General features: G+C 36.2%; 1 protein-coding gene across 1 annotated transcript in view; it reads right to left on the bottom strand.

Moving 5' to 3' along the window:
- Dat (Sodium-dependent dopamine transporter) overlaps nucleotides 1–15,349 on the bottom strand; it is a 37,045-nt gene that overhangs the window by 17,292 nt on the left and 4,404 nt on the right. Inside the window, exon 2 of the mRNA XM_076806352.1 lies at nucleotides 9,183–9,359. Within this exon, the coding sequence (XP_076662467.1) occupies nucleotides 9,183–9,348 (166 nt within the window). The 5' untranslated portion in view covers nucleotides 9,349–9,359. The remainder of the gene's footprint in view (nucleotides 1–9,182; nucleotides 9,360–15,349) is intronic.

The raw sequence follows: 15,349 nt of genomic DNA, 5'->3' as shown, positions 1-15,349 counted from the left end.
TCATAAAAGTTTTCATTTTTCATACGACTGGTATTTTACCAACGTGTAAATTGTTAACCACTATTGACGTCGCTTTGCACATATTTTGCCTTCGACGAGCTGTAAAAAAATCTCTTGGGAATATCGATTTCGTTCTAATAGGGATGACGGAGAGTCGATTGGCAAATGATTGACAGCAATGTTATGTAAGCTAATTTAATACGTCCACAACGCGAATGCTATAAATGGGTCATGGTTTTGGATGAAAAGTAAATAAGTTAGTTGACAGTGACAAGTATTAAATTCGTCGAATCACATTGTTTAACACGCGTAAGTCGTCGAGGGGTTAATCAATTCTGTAGATAACAGAACGATCAAATCAAAAAGAGATCGTGGATCGTGATTGATCGAATGAAATGTACTGCACATTCTTTTTGCTTGTCCGTAACCTCTCCCTCGTAACCACGGAGACGTAATCGCATTAAGAAAGAATATTCCCTTCTTCTTATAGCTCATGATTAACTTGATTACCTTTTTCTCCCAATAATGAACGAATTTAATGAAAGCGTATCTTTATGTTTCTCATTTTCGTCGATTTACTCGGGCGAAACAAATTGCTTAACCTTGACACCAGGGAAACAAGGAATAATTATTTTGATCAAATAAAACGCTAGGAAAACGGTTTTCCTCGGCACTCGTATGACAAGTGATAATTACCTCTACTGAGAATATTCTTTCAAATATTCAATTCGTCCCGGAACATTAAATTTACCAGTTAAGATCTCATTGTACAATCATTTTCCCTAATCACGTAAGATCCACTTGACGCGTAAAACGCAGACTTGTATAATAATCCGCACTGTGAAACCTCCGGACGTACAGTGTTTTCTTGAGAGCAATAATTTTGGAAAAATAACTTTAAGATGATATCGCTTCTTGTTCAATTTCATATAAACAGTGGTTTTTCATTTATTATTTTCAACTTTACTTTTGAAACCGCACAAAAACAATATTCAGAAACTTCATAAATAGCTGTAACAAATAATTTTTTACAACATATTAAAGAAAATTTTTTTGCGCGGTGGAGAGGGACCGCATAAAAAAAGTCTCACTTAGAAAATATGTGAAAGATTTACGAAATAGCGAGAAAGTGCTTCCCAAACAAAATGAATAATTAAATTGCACGTGGCAACATTTTTAAAAAATTTTATTTCTCATCTTAAACATGGAGAAATTTTCAAAATGCACTCAATTCAATACTACTCGAGAACATTAGTGTTAGAATGCCAACACCGTTGGCATTCACATAAAGGAAAATCGCACAAAACAAATCGCACCAAAAAAAAAAAAAAATCGCATAGGAAAGGACCGCACAAAAACAGGTTTGACTGTAATCGCATTATAATTTATCCGTACGACCTCCGCGCGGATGTATTTCCTGTTAGCGTCGGGTGCAAACGTCCGGTTTCAAACAACATTTCCGCTCAATTTTAGTCCTTTGAGCATGCGACAATGCTAAGCTTCAAACACCTCCTTTGTGTTCGAGACGTTGAATTCCACAATCCATCTGTTCCTTCTAGCGGCTCGCCAATTTCCTCGCGATTTCTCACCCCGAGAAAGTATTTATAGAATTATCTTATAAGATTTCAATCAAACGAAACATCAATTTTTTGCACTTCCAAAAATTCATGAAAAAGTTGATCCCTCGCCGTGTATGCATAACGAGTCGAACTCGCGATGAAACAAAATCTACTAAATATGAATGTTATGCCTTTCCCTCAAGACGCAACAACAATCTATTCCTTTGTAATTAAAGTAAAAATAGGCAAATAATAAATATAGATTTTGTTCCCTACCATGTCAAATTATTAAATATAAGCATATAATAAATATCAATATGGTTGCCTTGTCTGTGGAATTATTCCAATTATTGTAACCACGAGGAAAATCGTACGACAAGTGACTAACCCTTATCGGACGCTAGCTTTTTATAATGAGTTATAGTGATTCTCAGTGGGTTGTAGCTGGCAATGGTGACCGCATTTCACAGAGAGCGAGTTTCGACAGGTGAGAGGTGTTAACAAGTAGATATGTTATATATATTAAGTAGATGTTAATGAGTAGACTGATAAAACTGAGCAGGTGCAATTTAAAGTGGTAGATGGAATTTCAAGAGAATTTCAGACCGTCAATCTATTAATCTGAGCCTACTAAAATTGTTAAAGGAAGGAAGAAATTTCTCAAAATTAAATCAAACGATTTGAAAAACGCTACTCCTTTACGAAATAATAAAACAATTTACCAGAAGTCACCGAGTCTCTAGATATTATACCGTGCACTATTAACTTTAAACAGCCAAGTGTACAAAATAATCATCTCGGCTTACGCGTGTCAACTAACTTTCAAATAGGAGAGAAACTGTGTAAACACAGTGTTTGTTGACAATTCCATTTCCCTAGCATTTGTTTACTATCCTAACCATTTCTGATGATACGTACAAAACTGTAAACATTGCTTCAAATCCTTATTTTTGTAAAATATTATACATATATTGTTAATATTATCTAACATAAACTGATATGTTATATTTATCACATTCACCATATAATTATCAGTACCTAATCTTTATCATTCAGTTGAAAAATAGGTTGTATTATCACGTGTTTACACGTTTCCTAGTCACTGCGCATCGGATTCAATGTACATTCAATAAAAAAATTCATACACTGCGCATATTTAGGTATTAAAAAAGCGTTTCGGGGAGTCAAATAAATTATAAGATTTTCAACGTCTCATGTGTGTCTGACAATGTTCGCAGCATACGTGTTAACAACGAGTATTCTTCGGTCTCGTGGATCGGTTTGGATCAGTTACTCCATTCGAGTTTCTTCCGTCCAGATTAAGGAGGCTCGGCCGATCTAGGAGAGGACTGATGCCGTATCGCGTGGTGTCGAAGATATCCTAATTTCCCGCAACGAAGAAGCGCGAAACGTTCGGCGAAATCACGCAACATAATGGATCGCGTACGGTGGCATGCAGCAGGTAAAGGCGTCGCGAGCGTCCATGATCAAAGGCCAGCCCGAATGGGAAATTATAATTAATTAAGGTAATTGGAAATTAGCGACCGATCTTGCCGGTACTAATGGCGCGCCCTACTCTCCTCTCAATTGAGTTAGCCGCCGCTTTTGAGGAGCCCCTGTATCGCTGATAGCCGGCTCTAATCGTATTCCTACGGGAGACTCGATAGAACAGCTAATAGCATCGTCGACGACGATGCGCCAGTCTTCCAAGCAGTTGCGCCGCGGCTGCTTCCTCCAATTGTTATTTCAAGGTTTGTACAAGCGAGTCGAGTTACGCGAGACGGCCGAACCGAAATCGAACCCCGGCAAATCCAAATTTACGAATTTTCTTTGCGATAATCGACGGCGCGTACCTTCAAACTTCTCGCAACCTTTTTCCAAACACAACTTCCACTATCTTTCGTGGAGCACTGGGACGATCGATATGCATCCTCAATATCACCCACAATTATCTTGAACATGCCCATCCATTTCCGCGTAAATTAGTCTATCATTTTTCGGAAGCAAGGTTCGCCTATTTTTAACATTTTGTATATTATACGAACCATCGAAAGCGAAATAATCGCGTCAACCTGTAAATTATTTATTTTCACGCATACGTTATTCCAATACAAGAATAAAATTTGAAAAAACGTGAAAATATGTACGTCATGACATTGAAGACGTTTAAAGAATTTCAACCCTTAGAATTATTGAGAAAAGAAGTGTGTGCAGATCCTATATTCTGCAATTAGTCCAGACAACTTTTATTTTGACTAAGAATCTTTGGACTCCTTATAAGAGGCTCTTTTATCAATATTTTTACCACTAAACACTGCAAACACAACATCATTCACGCATACGTTATTCCAATACAAGAATAAAATTTGAAAAAACGTGAAAATATGTACGTCATGACATTGAAGACATTTAAAGAATTTCACCCCTTGGAATTATTAAGAAAAGAAGTGTGTGCAGATCCTATATTCTGCAATTAGTCCAGACAACTTTTATTTTGATTAACAATCTTTGGACTTCTTAGAAGAGGCTCTTTTATCAATATTTTTACCACTAAACACTGCAAACACAACATCATTCACGCATACGTTATTCCAATACAAGAATAAAATTTGGAAAGTCGTCAAAATGAGTACGTCATGACATTGAAGACGTTTAAAGAATTTCACCCCTTAGAATTATTAAGAAAAGAAGTGTGTGCAGATCCTATATTCTGCAATTAGTCCAGACAACTTTTATTTTGATTAACAATCTTTGGACTTCTTAGAAGAGGCTCTTTTATCAATATTTTTACCACTAAACACTGCAAACACAACATCATTCACGCATACGTTACTCCAATACTAGAATAAAATTTGAAAAGACGTCAAAATGAGTACGTCATGACATTGAAGACGTTTAAAGAATTTCAACCCTTAGAATTATTAAGAAAAGAAGTGTGTGCAGATCCTATATTCTGCAATTAGTCCAGACAACTTTTATTTTGATTAACAATCTTTGGACTCCTTAGAAGAGGCTCTTTTATCAATATTTTTACCACTAAACACTGCAAACACAACATCATTCACGCATACGTTATTCCAATACTAGAATAAAATTTGAAAAGACGTCAAAATAAGTATGTAATGACATTGTAGACGTTTAAAGAATTTCACCCCTTACAATTATTAAGAAAAGAAGTGCGTGCAGATCCTATATTCTGCAATTAGTCCAGACAACTTTTATTTTGACTAACAATCTTTGGACTCCTTAGAAGAGGCTCAATATTTTTACCACTAAAAACTGCAAACACAACCTCATTCACGCATACGTTATTCCAATACAAGAATAAAATTTGGAAAGTCGTCAAAATGAGTACGTCATGACATTGAAGACGTTTAAAGAATTTCACCCCTTAGAATTATTAAGAAAAGAAGTGTGTGCAGATCCTATATTCTGCAATTAGTCCAGACAACTTTTATTTTGATTAACAATCTTTGGACTTCTTAGAAGAGGCTCTTTTATCAATATTTTTACCACTAAACACTGCAAACACAACATCATTCACGCATACGATATTCCAATACAAGAATAAAATTTGGAAAGACGTCAAAATGAATACGTCATGACATTGAAGACGTTTAAAGAATTTCACCCCTTAGAATTATTGAGAAAAGAAGTGTGTGCAGATCCTATATTCTGCAATTAGTCCAGACAACTTTTATTTTGACTAAGAATCTTTGGACTCCTTAGAAGAGGCTCTTTTATCAATATTTTTACCACTAAACACTGCAAACACAACATCATTCACGCATACGATATTCCAATACAAGAATAAAATTTGGAAAGACGTCAAAATGAGTACGTCATGACATTGAAGACGTTTAAAGAATTTCACCCCTTGGAATTATTAAGAAAAGAAGTGTGTGCAGATCCTATATTCTGCAATTAGTCCAGACAACTTTTATTTTGATTAACAATCTTTGGACTTCTTAGAAGAGGCTCTTTTATCAATATTTTTACCACTAAACACTGCAAACACAACATCATTCACGCATACGATATTCCAATACAAGAATAAAATTTGGAAAGTCGTCAAAATGAGTACGTCATGACATTGAAGACGTTTAAAGAATTTCACCCCTTAGAATTATTAAGAAAAGAAGTGTGTGCAGATCCTATATTCTGCAATTAGTCCAGACAACTTTTATTTTGACTAACAATCTTTGGACTCCTTAGAAGAGGCTCAATATTTTTACCACTAAAAACTGCAAACACAACATCATTCACGCATACGATATTCCAATACAAGAATAAAATTTGAAAAGACGTCAAAATGAGTACGTCATGACATTGAAGACGTTTAAAGAATTTCAACCCTTAGAATTATTAAGAAAAGAAGTGTGTGCAGATCCTATATTCTGCAATTAGTCCAAACAACTCTTTATTTTGATTAACAATCTGTAGACTCCTTAGTAGAGGCTCTTTTATCAATATTTTTACCACTAAAAACTGCAAACACAACATCATTCAACCATGTCCGAGCAGCGAGGTCTCCGCGGACGTTTGAAAAACGGCAGAATTTAATGTAAATGACAATTTGTTGGAGATGAAATCCATCGGAACGGTGTAATTTTCCGAGACGGTACGTGGACTCTTAAATTACACTTTCGCTTTAATTCGGGCCAATTTCAAGACCCGCGGACGCTTTCGCAGATAAGAAGCCTGAAGTGAAATCTAAATCTCGGGGTCATTTTCCACGAGGTAAATGCCAATTAGCCGACCGGTTAACGCGGTATTACTTGGCTGCAGGAGTGCATTACTTGACGCATCCTCTCCCCGTTCCAGCAGCGAAATAACGCTTGACAATGTTACGAAGCATCAGCATGGGACGAAGTCGGAGGATATTGGAATAAAAATGATGCTCGGCTCGAAAAGTACCACCCCGGGTTTATGTACGAGCGAATATTGCAAAATTCGAGCCAGATTGTTTAATTTCGTCCGAACACCGCGAATTTACCGGAACGTCGAACCTAATCGGAGAAATTGAACAAATCGAAATTTAAGGTGAAAGACTTTCCATTTCCCTTGAATTTCGACGCAGTCTAATCTTAATTTTTTTGCAATTATAAATACCGACTTGAAAATAACAATTTCATTGAGATTATACTAAGATTGAAATATGTCTAATTTATTTAAAAATTTAATTCAATTTAACCAGTATTAATAACCTAGTAATTGTAGGAAATATTTATGAATAATCTTTGTGTTAATGCCACAGTTTTTGATTGCCGGAAAAATATACGTAACATTGTCAAGTTGATTGCGATGATGATAACATAAGGATAACAATGATAATAATAGTGATGGTTGCGAAGATAATAATAACGACAACAGTCCCATGTGGGAGTGGCTAAGGATACTTCTGCAATCCCTGCTTGCCATAAGAGGCTGCTAATTGTAAGAGAAATCGATAAAATGACGGAGAAGCTCGAAAACCAGCTCCGAACATCATCATTTAGTTTATAAATACCGAAATGTGAAATTCGCGAATGAAACAAATGGTGCTGTTGCCTCACAAATTAACACTAAATTTGTGCCCTAAATAGTGGCCTATAATAAAATAAAAATTAGTATTATCCAAAGGCTAATTTAAAAAGAGAGTTACCCGTTTTAAATTAAGTTGATTTTTCATTTAATTTCCAGGTTTTTTTATTAAAATATGATTACATCCAGATGAGAGAGATTCTGGTCTACAAATTTTTAAAACGTCCGCAGGACATGATTCCGAAATTAAGTATAGTGGAATGGCTTTTTTTAAAAGCAAGAATAAGCAGCCTTCGCTTAAACAGGTTAATCTGAATCGTGTCTCTAATTACTTGACCGTAGATTATTATGTAATTTTTCATTTTCGTAGTTTATTTTCTAAAAATTAAATGAAGCTAGATTGAAAATGTTAGTATATTTTAATAATGTGTGTACCTGTCGTTCTTTCATAAGAAAAGTGACATAAGTCAGAAAAAGGAAATTTTACAGGAGCGCCATTTGAAAATTACGTAAAATTGCCAATTTTTTTTTTATCGTATATAACCAACTTAGAAATGTGAAATAATTTGTTCTTATTTAGATACTGAGTTAATTGTCATGAGTTACACGATATTGTACGTGAGTTATGCGGATTTTATGCATTTATGACAAAAATGGGTAGGCGTATTTTAAAACAGTAAAAACATTGGAAAAATTTTAAAATGTTGTCACATTATTTTCAACCTATTAAACATATTAAGAAAGAAATTAAATTGCTATTTCACTTCAGCCTGTTGCAATTCAGGTAGAAAATGTTTATTTTGCGTAAAGATCCGCAGTCTAGTTATGAAGCACACCACAATTTGTATATTTATTATTATAAATTTTTTCTATAAATATATTTTGAGGTATGTCGTTTTTTCCGGCGAATAATTGTTAAAAGGTTGAGTTAGAGTTGTGACGTTTTCAATGTGAAAAGTTAGAGTGACTGCGAAGCTAGTGAACCAATAAAAATAGTTAAAAAAATTGTTGAGTCGTGTCACTTTTCTTACAAATGAACGATGTCTTCTTGCATTTCATATATTTGCACGTGCCATAAATGCACATTTGTATTCCACGCATGGGTCATAAGCCTGTGAACGTGTTAATTTCCTGAAAAATAAATTAACGAGTGGCACGGTTCAGAGCATACGGTTCTATTACGAAATCCGTAGCCATTTGGAAACTAATGATAGCGTGTGAGTGAGCAAGACGTCTTAAGTTTCATGATTGGCATACGCGTAGGAAGCAACTAGTCTCATTCTTGATGAACGACGGCGTTGACTAGCTACGCTTTAATTTCCTGTTACACAGTGCCCCACATGTTTTAAAGAGTGTACGTTATTGTCTATTATATTTACATGGACATTAGCAGATTCACATTGCTAGAATATTTACGTTAGTTGATATTAACACTGCGTGCGTGTTCGCAAATTTTAGAAAGATTGAAAAAATATTGATAGACATTGCATTTAATTGTTGTAATTAAACTGCCAACTTTAAGTAACGAAAAAAATTTATTTTCATCTGGCATTCAAATCAAATAGATTATTTTGAAATAATATCTTATTTCAATTACACTGTTCGCATAAAATAATAAATCATTTCACCTCACAAACAGATTATTCAAGTAATTAAGTTAATTATTAAATTTGGATATGCTAACTTTTTTAGATTTTAGGACTTACGTTTAGCTGCATTCGGTTTTCACATTGTTCTTTAGTGCACATACATGAATAGAATTTTGTGGAATGCGAATTATTTGATCAAATGAAAGATGAAACAAAAAATGATTTGAATTTCACTGAAAATTCACGAACTATATAGTAACTTATTTCAAATGACATGTAGGCAAATAGTACAATATATATTACCTTAACGATTATTTTCCAAATAATTTATTCCCATAATGCCGAAGCCTCATATGATCATTCTGGTAGTCAAAGCGTTAACCAAAAATATGAATGACTTGATCTTTACAAAGGAACTGCGCATGACAGTTTGCAGTCTAGGATCCTTTACGAACAGTGCTGTGAGGTCCATATTGAACGGAGCGCATGAATAATCATTGAATTCACTTACCGCCACCGTTTTTGTAACATAGGTAAGGGAATCTCCAGACATTGGCCAGATCAACGGCAAACCCGATGACGGATAAAAGAAAGTCGACCTTGCCGGACCAGGTTTCTCTGCCGTCGACGGAGTCGTCGAGTTTCGGAGGATTCTTCACCGCCCTCGTTGACATCATCGTGCGTCTTCCTACAAAACAACGGATCACCTCATTTTTAACCATTCAACTTTACCCTGGGCAGTCGTGTCACTCCAGATGACGATGACAATCGTTATAGAACGAATTCTCAATCTCTCAACCCCTTCTCTTATATACAGTCTGTTCCACAATACAGCAAAGATTGTACCAGTCCAAACATACAATGTCTCCTCTAATACGCAATAGCTCCAATTCTCTTAGTATCATTTCTGTCACTAAGTTCAAGTCATTTCGAGACGAGTGCCGTATACGCTAAACGATTCGAAGCAGTATTCTTGTGCCGGCACCCGAAACGGCCAAAAATGAGTGTTGGAAATGCAGCAAAATATCTGCACGAGTCTCGCGAATTTGTAAATAAGTGGGTGCAACGTTACAAAGAGACAAATTGCGTCGACGATCCCCCTGATCGAGGTTCGAAGCGAGCCACGACGAAAAGGGACGATGAAGCAATTCTGCAGCATTTTTCGAAAAATCCGACACTTTCCTTACGCAAAGCGCGAGCAATGTTAGCGAAAAAGGGCATAAAAATAGGCATGGTAACGATTAAACGTCGGTTGGAAGAAAATAAAGTTGCACGGCGTAGTACACTTTCGAAGCCGTTGCTTTCAACAAAGCGCGTCGAAAAACGGTCCGCGTGGGCACATGAAAACGTTTGTCGCGATTGGAACAATGTCCAATCTCGGTCCCCCGATGCCAATCCAATCGAAAATGTTTGGTCTCTCATCAAGTACAAACTCCGAGGAAAGCGTATTTTCAAATTGAAGACGCTAGTTCGCCGTATTCGAGAAATATGGAGATCTCTTCCTGTCCGATACGCCGCAAAGCTGGTTCAAAGTATGCCCAGACGTTGTGAAGCAATAATCGCTGATGGCGGTGATTGGACGCATTATCAAGCAAGTGCGAATTAGTTCTTTAAATGTACTTTCGACCTGTACAACCTTTTTTACAGAAAAGATTTATTTGCACTCAGATATCGCGTCCACGCTCTTGTGGAACAGACTGTAATTCGACGGATCTTTGTGCAAAATCAAAATGTTCTGCTTCAGTCACAAGCTACTAGAACCAAATAAGAAGTTATTAGTAAGAAACAAATTTAAGTTCTTAATGACATATCGACGCTATTAAATTCCTTCAAACTTTCTGGCGTTTTATATTTCATCTACACATTTTTGTCATAAAAGCTTAAAATCCGCTGTCCACTTATAATATTGTGATTTCGTGGAAGACGGAATCTACTAAATATTTATGCTATTCATACCTCTTTTAACACTAGGTTTACGGGACCCGTCAAAATGACGGGTTCTAATATTTTTAATTTGAAATTATTAAGATTCCAAGGATGCATACACGAGAAATTATTTAGCAAATTTATTTCTTTGGGTATATATTATTTTTAAAATATTGCTAAAAATGTGGGCAACACGTTCTTGTTATTTTTATAAAGTAAAAATGCAAAATGGTACTTTCAGTGTTCCGCAAACCTAGTGTTAAGTGGAAATGTAATTACATAGTTTTGTTATCAGAATATTTAGCTACTAGACTGGGTACAAAAAAAAAGCATAAATTTTCGTTTTTATGTAACACTTATTACGAGAAAAGCTAGATTTTTATTTAATTTTGAGATCTCGCTTGAAAATATTATTTCGCACAAAAATCCACAGCCGCCTAATCGTTGGATTATCTTTGTCCGCGTTCCAGCGGGGAGAGATAATATAATGAGAACAAGATCGGCCGAGGGATTAGCGATTTTTTAGGCGTTCTCCTGGACGGTTAGGGAAAAATTCGCGCGAAACGAGGACCCATTACGCTTGTCAACTTGATCGGGATACCCCTGTCCGTTCGATGAATCTCGATCTGTTGCCGCGTTTCATATCGGAGATTCCTCGAGTGCGCACTCCGGCTGCGATTAAAATCGTCGATCGACGATGATTAGTTGTGTAATACACGCGCCGCTTCCGCAGCGCTCTGTAATTTATTATGTTAGGCTCGCGGCGAACGCTGCACGCGTGAAATGCTCGGGTTTAATGATCCGCGCGGTCGGCTACAGGTTTGTCAATGAAAATTGTCTGTGGTAGCCCCCGCTCGCGTGTACGGGGGCTTCTACACCCCGAACAGTGATCAAATTAGGGTTGTTTTACGTCTCTTCTTCTGGAGAATTCTACTGTATTGTGTGATCAATTTGGATCAAGTGATCGATTAACACGAACCTAGAAAAGAATACCAAATAAACGAAATATCGGTATCAGCGTATCGGTGAGACAATAATAATTCGATAATGAAACCTTCTTTTTTTTCGATGATTTTCTTATGAAACTTTTGTCAGTATATTCGTGAAACTTTTCTGATTGAAACGACACCAAACACGACACAATTTGGATCACATTTGCTCGTTTAATCCACAGTATCGTAGAACCTCGCTTATCCGAACTAATCGTACGTGCGGATAAACGAGCAAATGTGATCGAAATTCTTTCGTATTTGGACTCATTTTAATCGGGAAAACCTCACGAATATATCGATTAGAGTTTCATGAAGAAATAATGCAAAATCAAAAGGTTTAGTTGTTAAACAATCTTTGGGGCTGCTTAAGGGGTACATAATCCCCGCAACGGGGACAAATATGGTTTGGGTCTTTTTCGCGTATGGTGACGTTATTGTATTTTTAACACTTTGAACGCCAAACTAGAAACCCCAAAAATTCCATAAAATCAAAGTAAGTTATTTAATGAAATTGCAAAAAATTAAATGTACGATACTGAGTAATCCTCCAACTTTCTCGCATGTTACAGATCCTAATTAAGTTCAGTACAGTGAATATATCAACGCAAAAATTCATTTAAAAACCTGCACAAATAATTCCGTCAGCCACATATGGCTGACGTGGCGTTCAACGTGTTAAAATTGTTTTGTAATTGGACTCATTCTAATCGGGAAAACGTCACGAATATATCGTATGGTGACGTTATTGTATTTTTAAAATTGTTTCGTATTTAGACTCATTCTAATCGGGAAAACGTCAGGAATATATCGTTTAGAGTTTCATGAAGAAATAATGCAACATCAAAAGGTTCAGTCGTTAAACAAATAGTCTTTAGTTATTAGTTAGACAAATATGGTTTGGATCTCTTTCGCGTATCGTGACGTTATTGTATTTTTAAAATTGTTTCGCATTTGGACTCATTTTAATCCTTAGCACTCGAACGGCGACTGTAAGGCGACTGTAAGTATTCAAAATACTTTGTACATTATTCCATATATTATTCAAAATATTTTTCACATTATTAAATTTGCTGGTGTTTAATAAATTACTAAACATTTCGTACGGGTAAATCACACCATTTTCAACATGCATAATATGAAAAAAAAATACATAGAAGGGAAATATTCTAGGTCGGAAGAAATGTTTCGTTTTGGAGTTAAAATAGCTTCGAGGGCAAAGGGTTAATCGGGAAAACGTGACGAATATATCATTTAGAGTTTCATCAAGAAATAATGCAAAATCAAAAGGTTCAGACGTTAAACAATCTTCGGGGCTGTTTAAGGGGTACATACTCCCCGCAACGGGGTTAATTATGGTTTTGATCTCCTTCGCGTATAGAGACGTTATTGCATTTTTAAAATTGTTTCGTATTTGGACTCATTCTAATCGGGAAAACGCCACGAATATATCGTTTAGAGTTTCATCAAGAAATAATGCAAAATCAAAAGGTTCAGTCGTTAAACGACCTTCGGGGCTAATTAAGGGGTACATAGCCCCCGCAACGGGGACAAATATGGTTCGGATCTCTTTCGCGTATGGAGACATTATTGTATTTTAAAAATTGAGTGAGTGAGAGGGGGGGTTATTGGCGGGGGCGGATTCGGATGAGGCGGGGGTGCGGGGTCAGGGGGTCGAGACGCGTGCGAGCTGGGACGTGGACGCGGGCGCGGTCGCGTGTGTAATTTGGCGACGACAAGTTATCGATAGCCCTTCAAGCGACAACGCTTAAGCTCCGAGCGAGGCTCATTGTGCCCCTGTGACGGGTTGCGGACAAACAGCGCTATATTTCAAAGGCGGCCGCGGTGCCGACCTCGAGGGGACTCTGACTCTCGACGAGGGGTTTTCTGTCACACGCACTGATCCACGCTTGTCTATAGATCGACCCGATTAATTGATATTCGGCGGTTATTGCCAAACGACGATGGAACGCTCCGCGGACAGGTGCAAGACGAGGAACGCTTGCGGCCACCATCTTTCCTCGCGGCTCACCTGATCTACGCCTTGTGTCGATCGATCGATCAATTTTCATCTGCACGATACGCCTCGCGCGGTGGCTGCAGATTTTTTCTCCTCTGTTATTTGTTATAGTAATTGTTGACTCTTTTAACACTAAACCTACCGACATTTCGTGTATACGTGTCCCTACCATGCGCAAAATGACCGAACCTTGAGAAAAGTTATTGTTCACACGTTAAATGCCGGAAATCAATCCCAGAGATTCTTACAAAATCAGTGTAATTTAATTAATGAGACCGTAATCTAAAATGTATTGTAGGGTTAGCGTTTATTGAAACTAGACTTACTTATCAAAGAAATTTCAAAATTTTACTTTTACTAACGTTGATCATTTCAAACGAAATCAACGTCAGCGGTGTTCTAAACATACTTAAAATTAGGCAGATTAAAATAAATTTATGGACTCTTTCAATCGGAGTCGTCTCGTACACGTATTTCTCAGAAGGCACGTCTGAATGATAATTGTGATAATTATTGTGCAGGTATGATAAGAGGATTCCGTTGGATAATATCTCGATTTCCGTTTTCGTAATTTGATTAGAGCTTCCTCGACGAATGAAGGTCTTCATCAAACTCGCAAGTCTATGAATTGTAGGCACACTGAAGCTAACCGTGGAACTTCTTTAATTAATTGATTGATTACGGTAAAACGATGTGGAAGAAACTAATGACTTTCGACCTGTTTGAAATGCTAAATTATTCGGACATCTCGACGAAGGTTTGAAATGCGCAATAAAGAATACTCAATATTTTTGTACTGCTGTAATAAATCTATATTTCCATATTGCAGTTCTTTCAATTCGTATTTGAGTGCGGCAATAGTATTTCTTTCTAAATTCAAGTAACATTCAAGTTCATTAAAAGCAATTATTTGACAACATAATAATAATCATTTCCGATTAAATATGAAAAGAATTTCAATGTACGCGAGAATGATGTAAAACAATGCATCTTTAACCACTGAAAAAAATGACAGAAAAGAAATAATAAGTTGACGATTATAGTTCAATTTAATTAAAAAAAGATAATTCATAGTTGAATTTAGAAACGATAGTTGTTGTAAGCGAACTTCAATAACATGAAGTACTATAATCAAATTAAAATCGAATTAAATCAGAATTAAAATCAAAATTACCGTCATTTAAAAAAACGTGGTACACTTATCGTTTGAAATAAACAACAACGGTTTTAGACAACGTAGGCGTTGCACAAAAAATAAATTCTGTACACAGTGATACTTTCATATACATTTACAATAATTTTCAAATGACTTACTATCATCTTGTCGTACTAAAATTGTATTAATTTTTTATTATGTTGTCGTACATTTAACCGACAGTTTTTGTTTCATTTAATTTCTTATACATTCTATCACAGTTTTTTAAAGTTCTTTAAGGACCAACGATAAACTAGCTAATTGCATAGAAATTATGAAAAATATTACAACCGACCAAGATGCAAGACTTTCACGGTAACTGTGTAGAACTATGAAATGGCATGATAATTCATTTAATCCTTCGCGGTCCGAAGCGTTTCCGGTCTGAATTCAAATCCTACTTGCGGTCCGCAAAATTCAAAAATTCTACTTATACTTACATGATAAAATTCATTTACGAAAAGGCTCGATCTATAAACTTATGGAAGCTTCGTGTATAAATTCATATTATATGAATTGTAAAATGGTGCTAAACTCATCTTTCGGAA

Source organism: Halictus rubicundus, chromosome 2 (assembly GCF_050948215.1).
Source record: "Halictus rubicundus isolate RS-2024b chromosome 2, iyHalRubi1_principal, whole genome shotgun sequence".
Classification (NCBI taxonomy): Eukaryota; Metazoa; Arthropoda; class Insecta; order Hymenoptera; family Halictidae; genus Halictus; species Halictus rubicundus.
This window is presented reverse-complemented; position numbering and strand designations above follow the sequence as displayed.